We start from the raw sequence: 16,793 nt of genomic DNA on the forward strand, positions 1-16,793 counted from the left end.
TTTTTGGTAGAGTGGGGTCCTGCCCGTGATGCACATGTCTCCACACACCCCGCACACACCTGGGCTGTTGGTATCCTGCCTCATCACGTCTGAGATATGACTTAGGTCTGAGATGTAGCTTATGTCTGAAATGTAACTTTTGTCTGCTGCTTTGCTGTGCACGGACAAAGCTTCTGCAGGCTGCCTCCATGCTATACTTCCCCAGGCTTTGCTTGATCTTCTGGCCTTCTGTCCCTTTCCTCTTGAGTTATGAACAATCCAGGCAGTGCCAGCGGCAGGATGTGTGGCTTAGCTGCTAAGAAACAAGCTCACTTTTGCTGGGAGTTTGATTTTTGCCGATTTCTGGGAATTTGATTTCTGCCACAGCTTCACTACTCACACTCTTGGTGTCCAAGGAAAGGTAAATAATGAATGTGTTCTGTGGAGAATTCCTTAAAAGTGTTAGCTTTGTGTGCGGATTGTAAGTGTTTCTCAGGTGAGATGAGAACATTCTTCTCTGCATTTACAGAATCACTAGTGTCTGTTCAAGGGCTGAACAGTACAGTGTGTTCGGAAAAATGTTTCACTTAGCGGATTAGTGTTAGTAGGTTATTGTTCTGCGATTGAAATACATTTATACAGCCAAACCCACTTATACCCATTAAATATGATCTTTCAAAAGTCATCTCAGTGACAAAGTGCTTATGGGCCTCTCTGAAATTAAAGGGACAGTGGCATGCAAATTGGAGGACCCAACCAACTCTTCAGAGCTCCCCTCCCTTGTAAATGAGGTGTGTGTTGTGTTATATAAACACAGAGATGAGGCAGAGTAAAAGCACAAATGGAGACATGGAGTGATGAGCACATGTGTGAGGCAGCTGTGGATATATGGAGGGAGGCCCCACAGTGGGAACTGAGACAGCTGTGAGACCTATGGAGGGAGGTCCCATGGTGGGAACTGAGACAGCTGTGAGACCTATGGAGGGAGGTCCCAAGGTGGGAAGTGAGACAGCCGTGAGATCCATGGAGGGAGGCCTTGTGGAAACTGAGGCAGCTGTGGATTCATGGAGGGAGGGCCCACAGTGGGAACTGAGACAGCTGTGAGACCCATGGAGGGAGGTCCCATGATGGGAACTGAGACAGCTGTGAGATCCATGGAGGGAGGCCCTGTGGTGGAAACTGAGGCAGCTGTGGATTCATGGAGGAAGGCCCCACGGTGAGAACTGAGACAGCTGTGGATATATGGAGGGAGGCCCTGCGGTGGGAACTGAGACAGCTGTGAGACCCATGGAGGGAGGCCCCGCGGTGGGAACTCAGACAGCTGTGAGACCCATGGAGGGAGGTCCCATGGTGGGAACTGAGATAGCTGTGAGACCTATGGAGGGAGGCCCCACAGTGGGAACTGAGATAGCTGTGAGACCTATGGAGGGAGGTCCCATGGTGGGAACTGAGACAGCTGTGGGTCCATGGAGGGAGGCCCCACAGTGGGAACTGAGACAGCTGTGAGACCTATGGAGGGAGGTCCCGAGGTGGGAAGTGAGACAGCTGTGGGTCCATGGAGGGAGGCCCCATGGTGGGAACTGAGGCAGCTGTGGAGTCCATGGAGGGAGGTCCCACGTTGGGAACTGAGACAGCTGTGGGTCCATGGAGGGAGGTCCCACGGTGGGAACTGGGCTGTGGGGTTCATGCAGGGAGGCCCCGCAGTGGCAACTGAGACAAGTTTAAGGAGTTGACCAGCAGCTGAACCCAGTGGCAGCTGCGGAGGAGCTTGGGGCTCGGGATGATGACTTTGGCAGCCACCTGGTGCGGGCACTACTGGAGTAAAGCAGCATCTGAGGAGATGTGGAGAAGTTCAGTTTGATCGTTTCGGTTTTGGTTTTTGTTTTTGGAGACTGAGTCTCGCTCTGTCACCCAGGCTGGAGTACAATGGTGTAATCTTGGCTCACTGTAACCTCCGCCTCCTGGGTTCAAGTGATTCTCCTGCCTCAGCTTCCCAAGTGGCTGGGTTTACAGGCGCCCTTCACCACGTCTGGCTAATTTTGTATTTTTCGTAGAGTGGGTTTCACCATGTTGGTCAGGCTGGTCTCGAACTCCTGACCTCAGGTGATCCGCCCGCCTCAGCCTCCCAAAGTGCTGGGATTACAGGTGTGAGCCACTGCACCTGGCTGGTTTGCTGTTTTTATCGTTTTGTATAAAGGCTAACTCAGCGTCTCTCCAGCAACCAGGCTCAATGTGTGTGCCTTTTGTGACGTGCAGTACTCACCAGCAGCCCATATTCCCGAGATGCACATGTAACGAGCGCACTTTGTGTGTTTTCTAGAACTACACGCAGTACATCCCTCTGTCCATATATGACCTGCAGACATGGATGGGCAGCCCGTCGATCTTCGTCTATGACTGCTCCAACGCTGGCTTGATCGTCAAGTCCTTCAAGCAGTTCGCACTACAGCGGGAGCAGGAGCTGGAGGTGAGCGCTCTGGTGCTCGGAGAGCGGTGCTGGGTTTGCTTTTGTTTTCCCTGGGGGTGGGGTTTGGGTGGGGAGGTTGGGAGGTGTTGGACATTCTCAGAATGGAACAGGGCTCAGAATGCCAAGGGCAGGATGGCATATTCAATACCGGGAGCTAGCGAGGCACTCAGCACACTTTTATTTTTGAAACATGTTCTGTTACAGCCCAGGCTGGAGTGCGGTGGTACCATCTCTGGGCACTGCAGCGTCTGTCACCTGAGCCCAAGCAATCTTCCCTTCTCAGCCTTCCGAGAGGTTGAGACTACAGGTGCACACGCCATGCCGCCATGCCTAGCTAATTTTTGTAGTTTTTGTAGAGGTGGGGTTTCGCCATGTTTCTCAGGCTGGTTTCAAACTCCTGAGCTCAAGCAATGCATGTGCCTCAGCCTGCAAAGTTCTGGGATTACAGGCTTGAGCCACTGTGCCCAGCCCAGTACAAACTTACAGGCTTATTTTTACATCTCATTTTACTCAATGTCGTTTTTAATCCAAACATCAATTGATAACATTAATAGGGTTGATTTGTGCCCCAACAGTCTCTGCCTCCAAGATAAATGTGAAAATAAAGCAGACACGTTTATTTTAGGAGACGTGGACCCACAGCTTCAGTTCCACGGTCTTCACTTCCACCAGTGCCTTTGTTACTGCCCCAGTTTCTTTTTCTGTTGTGTTAAAAAAAAAAAAAATCCGCGACAACCACTAAGCTAAAATGATAGAAAACAAAGGAAAACAGCTGCCATTGGCGGCTCCCTCTTCAAAAAGCGGAGAGCTTCTGCACCGCGCTGATAATGAAGAGACGTTTTGCTTAGTTGTTTTAATTAATATTTGATGTTTGAATTAAACAGTGAATTCTTAGGACAAATTGAAGAGGCAGTTTCAATTAAGAGGCCTCCATCTTGTGGCCTACACAAGAGTGTCAGAATGAAACATTTTGCAGCCTCAAGGGGGTCATGAGTTCTGACTGGTTGCAGTATAAGAAATTCTCAATTTAGGAGCAAACATGGTCTTGAGTATGTTTCCTCAAGCCTTTTTGAGTATTTTCCATTTTAATGTATTATGTTTTCACATTTCATCAGAGGAAAGTGCTGAAACAATCGGCAACAAAATTTGAAATTCTGTTTGGTAGACTTTCATGTTAATGTGTGTAGAGTTGAATATTTTATATTTGTTAAGTCTTTATGTGAGACACTGCAAAAGAGTGATAAGTATAATGTGCTTTGTCCATGAAAAAGGGTCCACATGCAACACGTTTGTTTGTTTTCTGTGATGAGGGAAAGAAAGATCAAGGTTTGTATGATCAAATTTTTTCCCTTGCTTTTAGGCATTTCATCTTGGTTTACCCAGGGGATAGGTTATCTAATAAGCATTAAGGAACTCAAAGCATTGAGGGGTAACTTATTTTTCCTTGCATCAAGTAATAAATATTGCAAAAAAAAAGAGGCAGATTTTTACATTTATAATATGTAAATAAAAATGCCACAGAATCCTTCCTGAGTTCACCAGATTTATGGGCTGTAGAGTGGCTAAGGGAAAGACCAATCCATCAGCCTTAGTTAATTAAAACATGTTAAATGGAGACCCGCTCCCCTTTCAGCAGAAGACCAGCACCTCCAGCTCATGCATAATATCAAATGTTTGCATCCCAGCGCTCTGAGCATGTGCTCCGGCAGTACCGTGTGTGCTCACTGTATGTTGCCAGGGATTAATCAGCCTAAGACACTGTTCATTTCATCAAGTGTAACAGAAAAGATTCCCATGCATCTTTTTTTAGGGAAAAAAAAAATGTTTAATTGACTCATTCTACACGAAAGAGATCAGATGAAAAATATGTTAACTGAGTTGGCAAATAGATGGCAAGGCAATGCGATACCGTATGTCTTTAATTAGCTCTGATTTTTATCTTCGTTCTTTAATTACAATGTAGATCAGTCTTGTGTGTTTCTATTACACTTACTATTATTGGTTATTGTTCACTTGGTCTCTTACATAAACAGTGGAAATTAAAATGGTAAAATTAGCTCCTAACTAATATCTTAATGTTCATTTAGTCATTTTACTATCTGCTGGAGAAACAGCAGTCCTGTGCAGCCTGTTAGGGTTTTTCTTTTAAAATATTTTTTGCCTCTTTACAGCTGGTCAAATTTTTTGTAAATTTACAATATGTTTTAATACTTTTATTGTATGACATGTGAGCTGAAAGAAATTGACAGGTGAATGATTTGTTCTAGTGTTAAAGAATTGATTAAATGTAATGCAAGAAAATGGTTATTTGAACCAGAAAGCCTCCAAATAATAAACATTAACACAAACATGAGTGACATAAATGTTAAGAGATGATGATCAGCTTTCATATTCTTAGTGGCACAGTGCTTGTCCTGGGACCAGGAGGTTTATTTATTGTGTGCTTCTCTCTCAGGAGTGCCGTAGCTAGAGTAGAAGACGACTTCATCAAAGCACAGATACAGTGTTGCACACACATCAGACCATCAGAGCCAGAAAACTGCGTCTCCGTCACTCAGTAATCCCGCTTCTATTTGTCATTGTGTCATATTTCTTTGTAATTTAAAAATTAAGGATACTATTCAAGTCTCTCCGCTTTCAGTCTTCTTTTATAAATATTTATTTTTACCAAATTAGCATATGCCATGGTTTGAAAAATAATACAGAAGGTTTATGATGAATAAAATAGTTCCCGGCCCCACACTTTCTCTGCTGAGAATCTGTGACCAAAGGCACTTCCTTTCCCTGTTTCCATTTCTAGTTCTTCCGACGGGTGCCTCCTTCTCTGTAGATGACATGCTGAGACCACTGCTTCTTGATTCGTCGATTTGAGGTTATCTGTGGGCTTTCTCTTAGGGTACAAACCAAGAACAGAGCTGCCATTAAGTCCTGTTTAAAGAATGGAGAAACGATGTGGAAGCCTGTTAGCAAAGAAGTCGATTCCATGTAGATTACATGCTGGTTTAAATTCCTATGTGTTGTTTGTATTCAATAGTGAATTCTAAAGAGAAAATTCTAGATTGAAGAGGCTGCGTCACTCACGACACCTTCTTGCTTTCCCTCTTATTCCCTCTGTTGGGTGTCTCTATACTTTGTAACCTTTGCGGTTTTAAGTAATATCCTTATGCTTATATTTCTGGTTTTATCAGTAATGGGTCATTTATTCCATTTTCAAGGCTCTTAGCTTCCTTGTACTTTCTTCTCCCTTTTTTTTTTTTTGAGACGGAGTCTCGCGCTGTGTCACCCAGGCTGGAGTGCAGTGGCGCGATCTCGGCTCACTGCAAGCTCCGCCTCCCAGGTTCACGCCATTCTCCTGCCTCAGCCTTCCGAGTAGCTGGGACTACAGGCGCCCGCCACCACGCCCGGCTAGTTTTTTGTATTTTTAGTAGAGACGGGGTTTCACCATGTTAGCCAGGATGGTCTCGATCTCCTGACCTCGTGATCCACCCGCCTCGGCCTCCCAAAGTGCTGGGATTACAGGCTTGAGCCACCGCGCCCGGCCTTTTTTTTTTTTTTTTAACAGCTTCTGTTATCTGCACTTTTTGCGATTGTCTGTCGTTCTCTGACCACGATTAACACCTCTGTGCTTGAGTGGAGATTGATTCTATAGGAAGACAAGCATTAAACCTTGTTACCTGATTATGGCCACATAAATATTGCTCACTTAGTGGCTAAATAGAGTAGAGTACTGTGATCTCCATTTTTATAACTGTTTTTGTTTGTTTGCTTGCTTTTCCTGGACATTTCCTATTTTCTTCTTGAATTACCTACCGTTACCACTTCCACCACTGATAGATCCGTAAGGAGAGCGGCAGAGCACAGAAGGCGCCCTCTCCCCTCGTGTCTTCCAAGCTCTCCTGCCTCGCTCATCCGATGGTGCCTGTGGCCTCCTCCCCAGCGTCAGCTGGCTCCCCTTTGTAACTCTCCGGGATCCATCCCTGTGTCTAGATCCCACTACTTCCCCTCTCGATCTTCTCCGTTGTTCTCCTAGAGGAAATCCTCAAGCACCACCCTAAGAAAGGATGTTTGGCAGTCTGAGACCGTCCATATTTGAAGCAGTGGAAGTAATGAAAAATCTCATTACTGGGTTTTAGACAAATAGCAGTTTGTCTTTTTCACTAATAAGGTCTCTGAGGCAAATGATTGACTTTTCAGCAGTGCCCCTGGAGACTAGGCATCCTTGGCCGGCTGGCTTATCCTCATGGTTGCAATATGCCCACCACATCTGCAGGTGTTCCATCTGCTTGGGAGGCAAGAGAAAATGGGGAAGGGGCAGTGCTGGCCACAGCTGTCTCTTTTATAAGGAAAGAACAGCCCACCCTCTGTGTCTGTGGCTTCCATATCCTTGGAGTCAACTAACTGTGGCTCCAAGACATTCAGAAAAAAAAAATATTGCACTGTACTGAACATGTACACTTTTTCTCACCATTATTCCCTAAACAGTACAGTGTAACAACTGTGTTTACAGCATTCACATTGTAGTAGATGTTATAGGTAATCTAGAGATGATTTGAAGTACACCAAAGTCTGTGTGTAGGTTACATGCAAGCACCACACCATTTGTTATCTGTGTGTTGGCAGATTTTGGCATCTGTGGGGGTCTAGGAACCAATACCCTAGGGATATTGAGGGATGACTGCAACAAGCCGACTTCGGTTTAGACGAAGTTGGCCAGAGCCAGGTCACGCAGCACCCCAGCTGTGGTTGAGGGGTGGCTAAAGGGAGTGGACTTAGGGGTGTCTGTGAGATGATCTGATGAGGACCATCAGCCACATTGCCTGGGTAATGTCATCATTCTAACTACATCCATTATCCATAGTGTAGATATCGAATGTGAGGCAATTTTCAGTCTTCCAATGGTAGCATTATTACTATTTGCAGTGGATGAGTAGATTTCTTGATAAGTCTGCCACCTCCATCCAGATAAATGCCATAAGAGGAATATTTATAGTCATCGTACACAGTATATGTATTGACCGAGTTAGAGAGAAAAAAGAATTCAAATGTTTTTGTAACAACTTTTATCTTGGATACTAAATCCTTAGCCTATAAACTAGAAAGGAAGGTGAAGTCTTAAAGACACAGATGCTCTTGGAAACAGAGCCCATGAAGTCTTGTCCATCAGTTTCTTCTAGTGGATATTTCTCAAGGGCAGTCACAACTCACCATCACTGAAGACGGCAGTCAAGCCCGGAGTGAAATCTAGGTGAGTTTCTCTTCTTTCTAATGGGAGGCCAGTAGCGAATTCGGTTGGTGGTAAAGACAATAATGCCTTTCTTCTGCTGGGACAGCATAGGCTTGACTGCTCCAGTAAGTCTTGTTCTGCATGTAGCCATCTTCATTTGGTTTGGGACTGGAGCACAGGCAAGTTCTTGGTGGGAGCCATGAAAATAGCCTGAGAATGACTTCTGGAGAACAGATTGCTATGTGTCAGAAGAGTCTTGTATGAAAGTTCAGCCCTGGCTGGTGCAGTGGCTCATGCCTGTAATCCCAGCACTTTGGAAGGCCGAGGTGGGCAGATGGCTTGAGTCCAGGAGTTCAAGACCAGCCTGGGCAGCATAGCAAAACCCCATCTCTACAAAAAATACAAAAGTTAGCCAGCTGTAGTGACGTGCACGTGTCATCCCAGCTACTCTGGAGACCAAGGTGGAAGGGTCACTTGAGCTCAGAGTTGGAGGCTGCAGGGAGCCGTGATTGTGCCATTGCACTTCAGCCCGGGCAATAGCGTGAGACCCCCATCTCTTTAAAAAAAAAAAAAAAAAAAAAAGTTCAGCCCGTGGATCACGGGCACAATTCACTTCTCCACTCTTCCCCCATACTCTACAAGGCTTTTCTCAGGATGCTTCCGAGTAAATCATGTTTGTGTGGTGTCTCTAAACACGATTGTGTGGTCCAGTCCAGTCACCTCTAGCAGTACACTCCCAAAGCACAGAAACCTGTCAAACGGTCACTCACTGCCACGGCGAGAAGCTTGCTTGGGTCCGCAGCATCCTTGAAGCTGCAGTGACTTAACTGCCGCCCCCCCCACCCCCCCACCAATGTGAAAACCGATAGATGATACATTGGCTTCCTGCATTGATCCCTGTAACTAAATTTTATGTCAAATAAATATTGTAATTCTGCCAAAAATGACTAACGTCTAGAATCTTCAAGTTTCCTCAAAAATATTAAATGCGTGTCTCACAGAACTAAGGTACTCATGTTCTGAAATCTTTGTCATTCCTTTGCTACTCCTGTAGATGGGCACACTGCATGCCTGGCATGGAATCCTGCAGCAAAAGGCAATTCTCAGGCTGAAGGTTGTGATTGTAGTGATTGCTGAATACCATCAGTTAGTTCTTTGGGTACCTCTCAACAGGTGTGTTTCTTGATCACCGTTTCCTAAATTGGAATTTGTGTGTGTGAGTTTGCAAATCTTCTCCACGGACTTGCCGTTGTCATGGCATCTGTGATTCAGAGGAGGGATCTGCAGTGCCAATTCCACGGGAGCTCAGGCTCGCCTGTGTTTCTCTTTCAAACAGTGATTTTCATAAGTGCTTCCCCTGTAATCTCATAGTTGGTCGTTTGTAGGCAATAGGGACACGAACTGTCGTCTGTTATGTCACAACTGTATTAAGTGTCAAGTGATACTAATTTTTAGGTTTTAAAAAGATGCTTTCCTCTTTTCTAAGTTATCTCTGTTTCCTCCAGCATAATTTTTTTTTCCTTCGGTTAATTTTGATTATTCTCTCTCATACTAGAGGTGTGTGATGATTTTATTGTTTCTCATATTTAAGAATGAAGAGAAGCTGCCCATGACTGCGGGTCTGTGTCAGGAGGCGTTGGCCAGAGGGCTTTGCTCGATGGGAAGTAGGGGATGCTGTCTGCTGCTCTGGGGACTCACTGACGCCCCCACGCTGAGGTCTTTATTTCTCTGGGGTCTAAACGACCATACTAGCTGCCTTTAATTTTCTCCAGATACGTCAGTAACTCTCTTTAGAGGAAAAAAACTCCACCACCACCCTGAGTGCTTTCTGGGGAGGGTGGTGGTGGAGGATCATTGCAGGACCCCTGGCTTCAGGCATGCAGGTGAGACGTTGGCTGTCCTGATGGCAGGTCTTCAGGTAACCCATGCCTTCCAGCCCACACCATTCCAGGCTTGGGCACAGGGGCCGCCTTCCCACTTCCCTTCTCTGCATGCATTCTAGACACTTTTAATTCTTCTTTTTAACAAAAGTTGGCCAAAGTCAGTTTACATACCTTATGGTTTATTTATAGTAAGCTGTAAGAACCCATACTTGTGAAGGTTTTCAAAACATTAGAATATCTGCTCCCTGGTGTTAAGAGATGTGTAATGTAGTTGAAGCACATATATTCATTCTTTCTCTCTCTGTCTCTCTCTCTCTCTCTCACACACACACACACACACACACTCACATACTCCATCACCACCACCACCACCACCACAACAACCGAAGAGAAGCATTTTTCATTTAGCAGAAATGCTGCCATTTCCACTGTCTATGGCAGAAGGGGAGTTCATCCAAAACATACAGTAGAAACCCCTTTAATTGGAATCCACAGAACGACCATCCCCAAAGCACCGCTGGGAAGAATGAAGCCACTGTGAGAGGTTAAGAGGATAGTGGGGCAGGGCTGGCGCTTGGAGTGGACTGGTAAGCTGACTTCCCAATCAGAAAGGAAATAGGTCACAGGAAAAGTGGGGGGAAACACAGGCCCAGAGAAGATGAGGTCCACGCCTGCCAGTGGGTGCTGGGAGGGCAGCCCTGCAGGGAGCAGGCAGCAGGAGCTACCCAGCCTGGTCCCATGTACCTGGCAGGCCTCGGGCTGTGGACACCCTCGCCTTTGGTTTGTGTGACGTCTCACAGTTGGTGGGACATTTGTGCCGTTTCATCCATCTTCAGTCTGCACAGCTGAGCTAAATGTGACCGCCAAAGCTTTTGCTGCTTCTCTGTGCCCATGCACCATCCCTTTCTGTGGTTTGCATGGGGAGATAAAGGTCTTTTCTGTTGGCACCTTTCACAACTCCCAGTCCTAGAATTTGGAGGCTTCAGTAAAAAGAAAAGTGATTTCTCTGCATAAAAGATTTAAGAACCTTTACTGCTGATGATCTTAAATGAAATTCACAGACACAGCAAAGCGTATCATTAGCACAGACAACTTCCAGAGCACAACTGAAGTTCTCTTTTCTTCACAAATGCTTTCCCGAGCCTGAAATCTTCCTCGGCTGACCTGATACAGCAATCTCCTACACAGCGGCCTTGACAATTATGCGTTGTCTTGTAGCCTCTCTTCTATTGTTGTCAGCTTACTTTACATCTGTTATGTAAACCTGTCAGGAATGCCTCATGTTAAATTGATGCTCAGGAAGGATCTGTAGATTTGACTTGATAAATACATATTTGAATAAACTACCTTTAGTTGTCTTCTTTAGATGTATCTGTGATGCATTAAATATATTTGATCTTTAATTGATTTGTGTGAAATGTGACAAGAAACAAAGAAAACTTGATGAGCCTTAATTCATGAATACAATATACTATTTGCACTTGTCACAAAACTGGGAGCTTTCCCCAAATTCTTGGAGTTTAACCTTTTTTTTTCCCCCTAATTTCATCTATTTAAAAGTATTATCTGAAATTGCTTGATATTCTGATCACAGATGATGGCCAGCACTATGAGATGTAGAATGGGGCACTGTGATCCCAGCAGGATCCATCTGCCTGGCCCTGCTTGCTGTCGCAGGAACACTTCTGCGCCCAACACCGAGGCCGAGGGGGCTCACCCTGCCCCGACACTGAGGCCGAGGGGGCTCACCCTGCCCCGACACTGAGGCCGAGGGGGCTCACCCTGCCCCGACACTGAGGCCGAGGGGGCTCACCCTGCCCCGACACTGAGGCCGAGGGGGCTCACCCTGCCCCGACACTGAGGCCGAGGGGGCTCCCCCTGCCCCGACACTGAGGCCGAGGGGGCTCAACCTGCCCCGACACTGAGGCCGAGGGGGCTCACCCTGCCCCGACACTGAGGCCGAGGGGGCTCACCCTGCCCCGACACTGAGGCCGAGGGGGCTCACCCTGCCCCGACACTGAGGCAGATGTCTTTCACAAGGGATCCTGGTGGCACAAGGCAGTGGAGTTTCTGGCTGAAGGTGGAGCCTCATGAGAGGAGAGGGGCAAATGGGAAGTAAGTGCTTTCACTGAACACTGAGGTCAGAAACACGGAAGAGGTGTTCATTCTCCCCCATCCTCTGCAGCATCACACGATAAGCCTGTTTGCTCAGAAGGCAAGGGCAGGAAACAGGCGTAGAGATCAGAAAAGAAGAAGTTAGACCATCTTTTCTTGAAGATGAAGTGATCACCCGTGTTGAAATGTCAGCCGTAAGTATCACCGTGGGATTTACAAAACACTCCATCCAACAGCAGCCAATACACACATTTTTCCAATGTCCGTGGAACATTCATCAAGTTCGGTCATAAAATAAACCTCAACAAGTTTTAAACAACACAGAATGTGTTCTTTAACCCCAAGAGAATCAACTACATGTCAATAAACACAAGAGAAAAATCTATGAAAAAAATTAAACAACGTATTTCTAAATAATGGATCAGAAACCTCAAGGGAAATTTTAAAAAAATACATAGAATTAGATGAAAATAGAATATACAACATATCTGTATTTATAGGATGCAGATAAAGCAGTATTGAAAGAGAAATTTATAGCACTAAAATGCTTATGTTAGAAAAGAGGAAAGATTTCAAATTATTAATATAAATTCCTGCCTCAAGATATTGGAAGAGTAACCGAAAACAGTCAGAAGAAAGGAAATGATAAAGAGCAGAAATCATTGAAATTGAAAACAGAAAAACAATGGAGAAATATCAAAAGCTGATTCTCAGAAAAAATCAATAAAATGGATACATTCCTAGCAATACTAACAAAATAGAATCAAGAGGGAGATGGGAAAATCTCTATAGATCCTGCAGCCATTCAAAGAATAATGAACTTTACACTCTTAAATTCAGCAACTTAGAGGAAACGGACCAATTCCTCGAAAATCCCCAGCTACCAAAATTCAACCAATTGACTGTTCTGAGTATTATCTGTTCAGCATTAGATAATCTGAATAATCCTAGAATCATGAAAGAAATTGAATTTGTTGTTTGATTCTAATTGTCTGAAACATAAATCTCCAGGCATACATGATTTCACTGGAGACTGTTGCCAAACATTTAAAAAGAACAAGCACTTCCAGAAGATAGAAGGGTTGGGAACACATTTCAATTCATTTTATGAGGCTATTATTATCCTAATGCCAAAACCAGACACACCGTTCACAAAGAAAATAAAGAACAGCAAACCAATATCTGTCACAAACTTAGATGCCGAAATCCTCAAACACGATAATAGCAAATCAGTTCTAGCAATTTATAAAAGGAATTATATACTGTGACTTAGTGGGAATTTTTTACAGCTGTAGAAGTCTAGCTTAGTGTTTAAAAATTAATTAATGTACTTCGTACCAACAGACTAAAGATGAAAAATCATATGATCCTATCAAATGATGCAGAAAACTCTTTCAACAAAACACAACACTTATTCATGAGAGAGAGAGAAAAAAAAAAACTTGCAGTAAACTAAGAATAGAGAAGAACTTCAATTAGATTTTTAAAAAAAATCTGTAAAAACCTACAGCCGTCCTTTTACTTACCGGTAAAAGATTGAATATTTCCCCCTTAAGATTGGAAGCAAGGCAAGGATATCCATTCTTATCACTGTTATTCAATAGAAATACTGGAGGTTCTAGCCAGTGCAATAAGACAAGAAAAAGACATCACTGATTATCAGGGAAATGCAAATCAAAACTACAGTGAGGTGCTACTTCATGCCACTAGGGTGGCAGCAATGAAACAGATGGGTAATAACAAGTGTTGGTGAGGATGTTGAGAGATTGGAATCCTTGCACACTGCTGGTGGGAATGTAAAATGGTACGGTGCTTCAGAAAATAGTCTGGCAAGGTTCTCAAGATGTGAAACTGAAGGTTAGCCCGTGACCCAGCAGGAGAGGGGCGTGCACTGTAGAATAGCGCTTGGCCCATGCTAGGCACTCAGCTGACCCCTGCTGGCTTGGCTAATGAGCAGTCTAACAAGTCTCCTCCCTGGCAGTGTGGGGCCTCCGAGTGGAGGGTGGTGCTGGTGTGGGGGCTCCGAGTGGAGGGTGGTGCTGGTGTGGGAGCCATCCAGGTGGAGGGCAGTGCAGGAGGCCGTGGCAGGCGGTGGCAGTGCTTGGACTAAGGTGGTAGATGTTGGCAAGGCAAATGTTTGCATCAGGGGTTCATTGTGAAGGATGAGTGATTTGCACAAGTGAAGGATGAAGATTAGATGGAGGACGCAAGCAAAAGAAGTTAAAGGCAACGCCAGTGTTTTTGGCCTGGGTGGAATGGAGCGGCTGTCTCCTGAGCCAGGAGGACCATGAGGCTGGAGGTTGGATGGAGGTCTTGGGGTGTAGGACACAAGAGCTCTGCTCAGGCAGTGTGGGGTGTGAGGTCCCATCAGAGATGTTTGTTCAGCATCTCCTGTAAATTAGGAAGGGTGACAGGGCATACAGCAGCACACAAGTGGACAAACCCTGGCTGTACTTTCCTGAGAATGCATCAGAAGGTGGTCGATGTCATCCTGGAACAGACAATAACTGAAGCCACGGGGTGGTGACGAGCCCCCATGTGGTTCGTGTGGCTGGAGAGGAGAGGCCGGTCGAGGCCTGTGCTCGGTGGTGTGTGTAGTGTCTGGTAAATGGAGAGGCACTGACAGACCAGACCAGAGAAGTAGCCGGGGAGTTGGAGGGAAACCAGGACTCATGGCCTCAGGAAGTCAGGAAAAGCCTCAGGAAAGCCTTCTAGAAGTAGGGACCGTTCGCTGATTGCTGTGCTGCTGAGCGGCTCACACGATGAGGACTGAGGATGGACTGTTGCGTTTGTGGACACAGGGCCATAGCTGGACTTAACAAAAGCAGTTTCAGCGCAGGGTGGTGGGCTCTCATGTGATTCTCAACTATCCAAGCGAGGGTGGGCGATGCCGTGTGGAAGCTCCTGAGGGTGGTTGGTTTTCTTTACATGGACGTTATGAGAGCCTGTGTTTGTGCTAATGGGAGTAACCTGGCAGAGAGGGAGAAGCTGATGTGTGGGAGGGAGAGAGAGCTCATGAGGGTGGCCCTTAAGTAGGTGTGAAGGGAGCAGGATCCAGTACACGAGGGGAGGAGCTGGCTGGAGGAGGAGCGTGGATGGTGCTCATTTCGCAGAGGGATGGCAGCACATGCGCACAGAGGCCAGGTTTGGAGGAAGGGTGAAGACACACAGCACAATCGAGTACAGGAGGAGCAGGTACACACACATACACACACGTATATAAGCACATGCACATACAGGCATGTACACATACACATGCATGTAGACAACATGCACACATGTACACGTATACTCACATTTACATATATGTACACACAGACATATATGCATATAGACATGCATAGATGCCACACACATGTGTGCATATTGTACACACATATACACATACATGTCCACACATATACATGTACACACATGCACATACACATACAGTTGTATACACAGACACACAGACACACACATATACATGCATGCACACACATAGACATGCACACGTGCACAGACACATGCACACATACATGCGCATATACACACACACTTATACACATATATACATGCCCACCTATACATACATAAATATACACACATATACATGCACACAGAAACATGGACATATACACACATGCACACATATATACACAGGTACATGCTCATACAGACAGACGTGCACATCTACACATTCACCTATATACACACGGAGTCCTATATACTCACATACATACATACACATGTATATACATGTATATACCTAAACACATACACACACATGCACATACTGCTTTTGGTGCCATGCCGCAGCATATTCCTAGTGCTTCACATATGTTCCTTTCTAATTGGTGTTTGTTTTGGAAGGTGGAGTGAGTACGTGTGTCTGGATCCGGCCTTATTAGATTGTCCTTTGCGCGCTGGGAATAACACCCACTTTCTGCTCAGCTCTTCCTAGTTTCTCCAGCTTTCCCTCTCCTCCTTGTTAACAGAATTGGAACCCTTCCTGTCTTCCTGTCTCTCTCCTGAAATTAGCCAAGGCTCTCTCTCTTATGACTCAGTTCATTAGAGTTAAGTAAGCAGAAACACAGCAGCTGATGATGAACGAAATGTTTCCGGGGGTGAAGGCACCCATCTGGCAGGGGGCAGAGCCCTCTTGCAGGTTCTGCCATGCAGAGAAGAAGCCACAAGGACCGAGGGTGGCCAGAAGGAGATGTCTGACCTGAGCTGTAGAACATAAGAAGTTGGCAGCATAAGACAGGTAGGAAAGGCATGTCAGTGACAGAGGCAGGAGGAGAGGCTAGGACACGTGATCCACTTGTGTAAGGAGCTCCAGCAGTGTGCCCGGAGTGCCGGGCATTGCCAGGTCTGGAAGAGGTCATCAGTTTTTGGGAAAGGTGTCTGCGTGGGCTAGAAATCATGGAACAAATTATAAAGCCAGTAGTACTTTAAACCCAGATGCTGCTTTTATAACTCACTTTGCTACTTTGCCCTTGGCAGCAAGGGTTGGGGGCACAGCCCTGGCTATTAGCACAGCCCTGGTTACTAGCACAGCCCTGGCTACTAACACAGCCCTGGTTACCATCAGAGCCCTGGCTGCTAGCACAGTCCTGGTTACTAGCACAGTCCTGGCTACTAGCCACCTCTGCTAGAGACTACCCGAAGAATATGCCATGAGTTAGCTCTTTCTCCCCCTCCTGCCACTGGTCAGCTAAGCCTTCCTCCTGAAAATCTCTTGTTGACAGAGAGGGTGCAGAATTTCCAGTATCTCCTTTAGTCGACTATAAGAGATATTAGCGTAATTTCTAGTTGACCATCTTCACAGAGTTTTAGAATGATCACAGAGCATTTAGAAGCTGTTGAGTTGCTAATAGCTAAGTGACTTTGAAATAATGAATGCTTCATTTGGGGGAAACTCAGGGTAATTGTGACAAACTGTTGTTATGAAGGGGCTCTAGCTGGGCTTGGAAGGGCAGGCTTGAGGCTTCTCCACGTCCTTGGAAGTCTTCATCCACCAGAAGGAGCTCCTTCTGCTCTCTCAGCCTGGATGTGATAGTTGCCAGCAATAGGCACAACTTGGTTTTTAAATTAAAATCTAATATTTGATATACATAATTATATCAATGCTATATTAAAAATA

General features: G+C 45.6%; 1 protein-coding gene across 4 annotated transcripts in view; it reads left to right on the top strand.

Moving 5' to 3' along the window:
- Window positions 1-16,793, top strand: part of LOC105469284 (regulatory associated protein of MTOR complex 1) — a 413,056-nt gene that overhangs the window by 181,605 nt on the left and 214,658 nt on the right. For all 4 annotated transcript variants that reach the window (XM_011720145.3, XM_071081792.1, XM_011720144.3 and 1 more), the window contains exon 5: window positions 2,300-2,446. In XM_011720145.3, coding sequence (XP_011718447.2) covers window positions 2,300-2,446 — 147 coding nt within the window. The remainder of the gene's footprint in view (window positions 1-2,299; window positions 2,447-16,793) is intronic.

This window comes from Macaca nemestrina, chromosome 17 (assembly GCF_043159975.1).
Source record: "Macaca nemestrina isolate mMacNem1 chromosome 17, mMacNem.hap1, whole genome shotgun sequence".
Classification (NCBI taxonomy): Eukaryota; Metazoa; Chordata; class Mammalia; order Primates; family Cercopithecidae; genus Macaca; species Macaca nemestrina.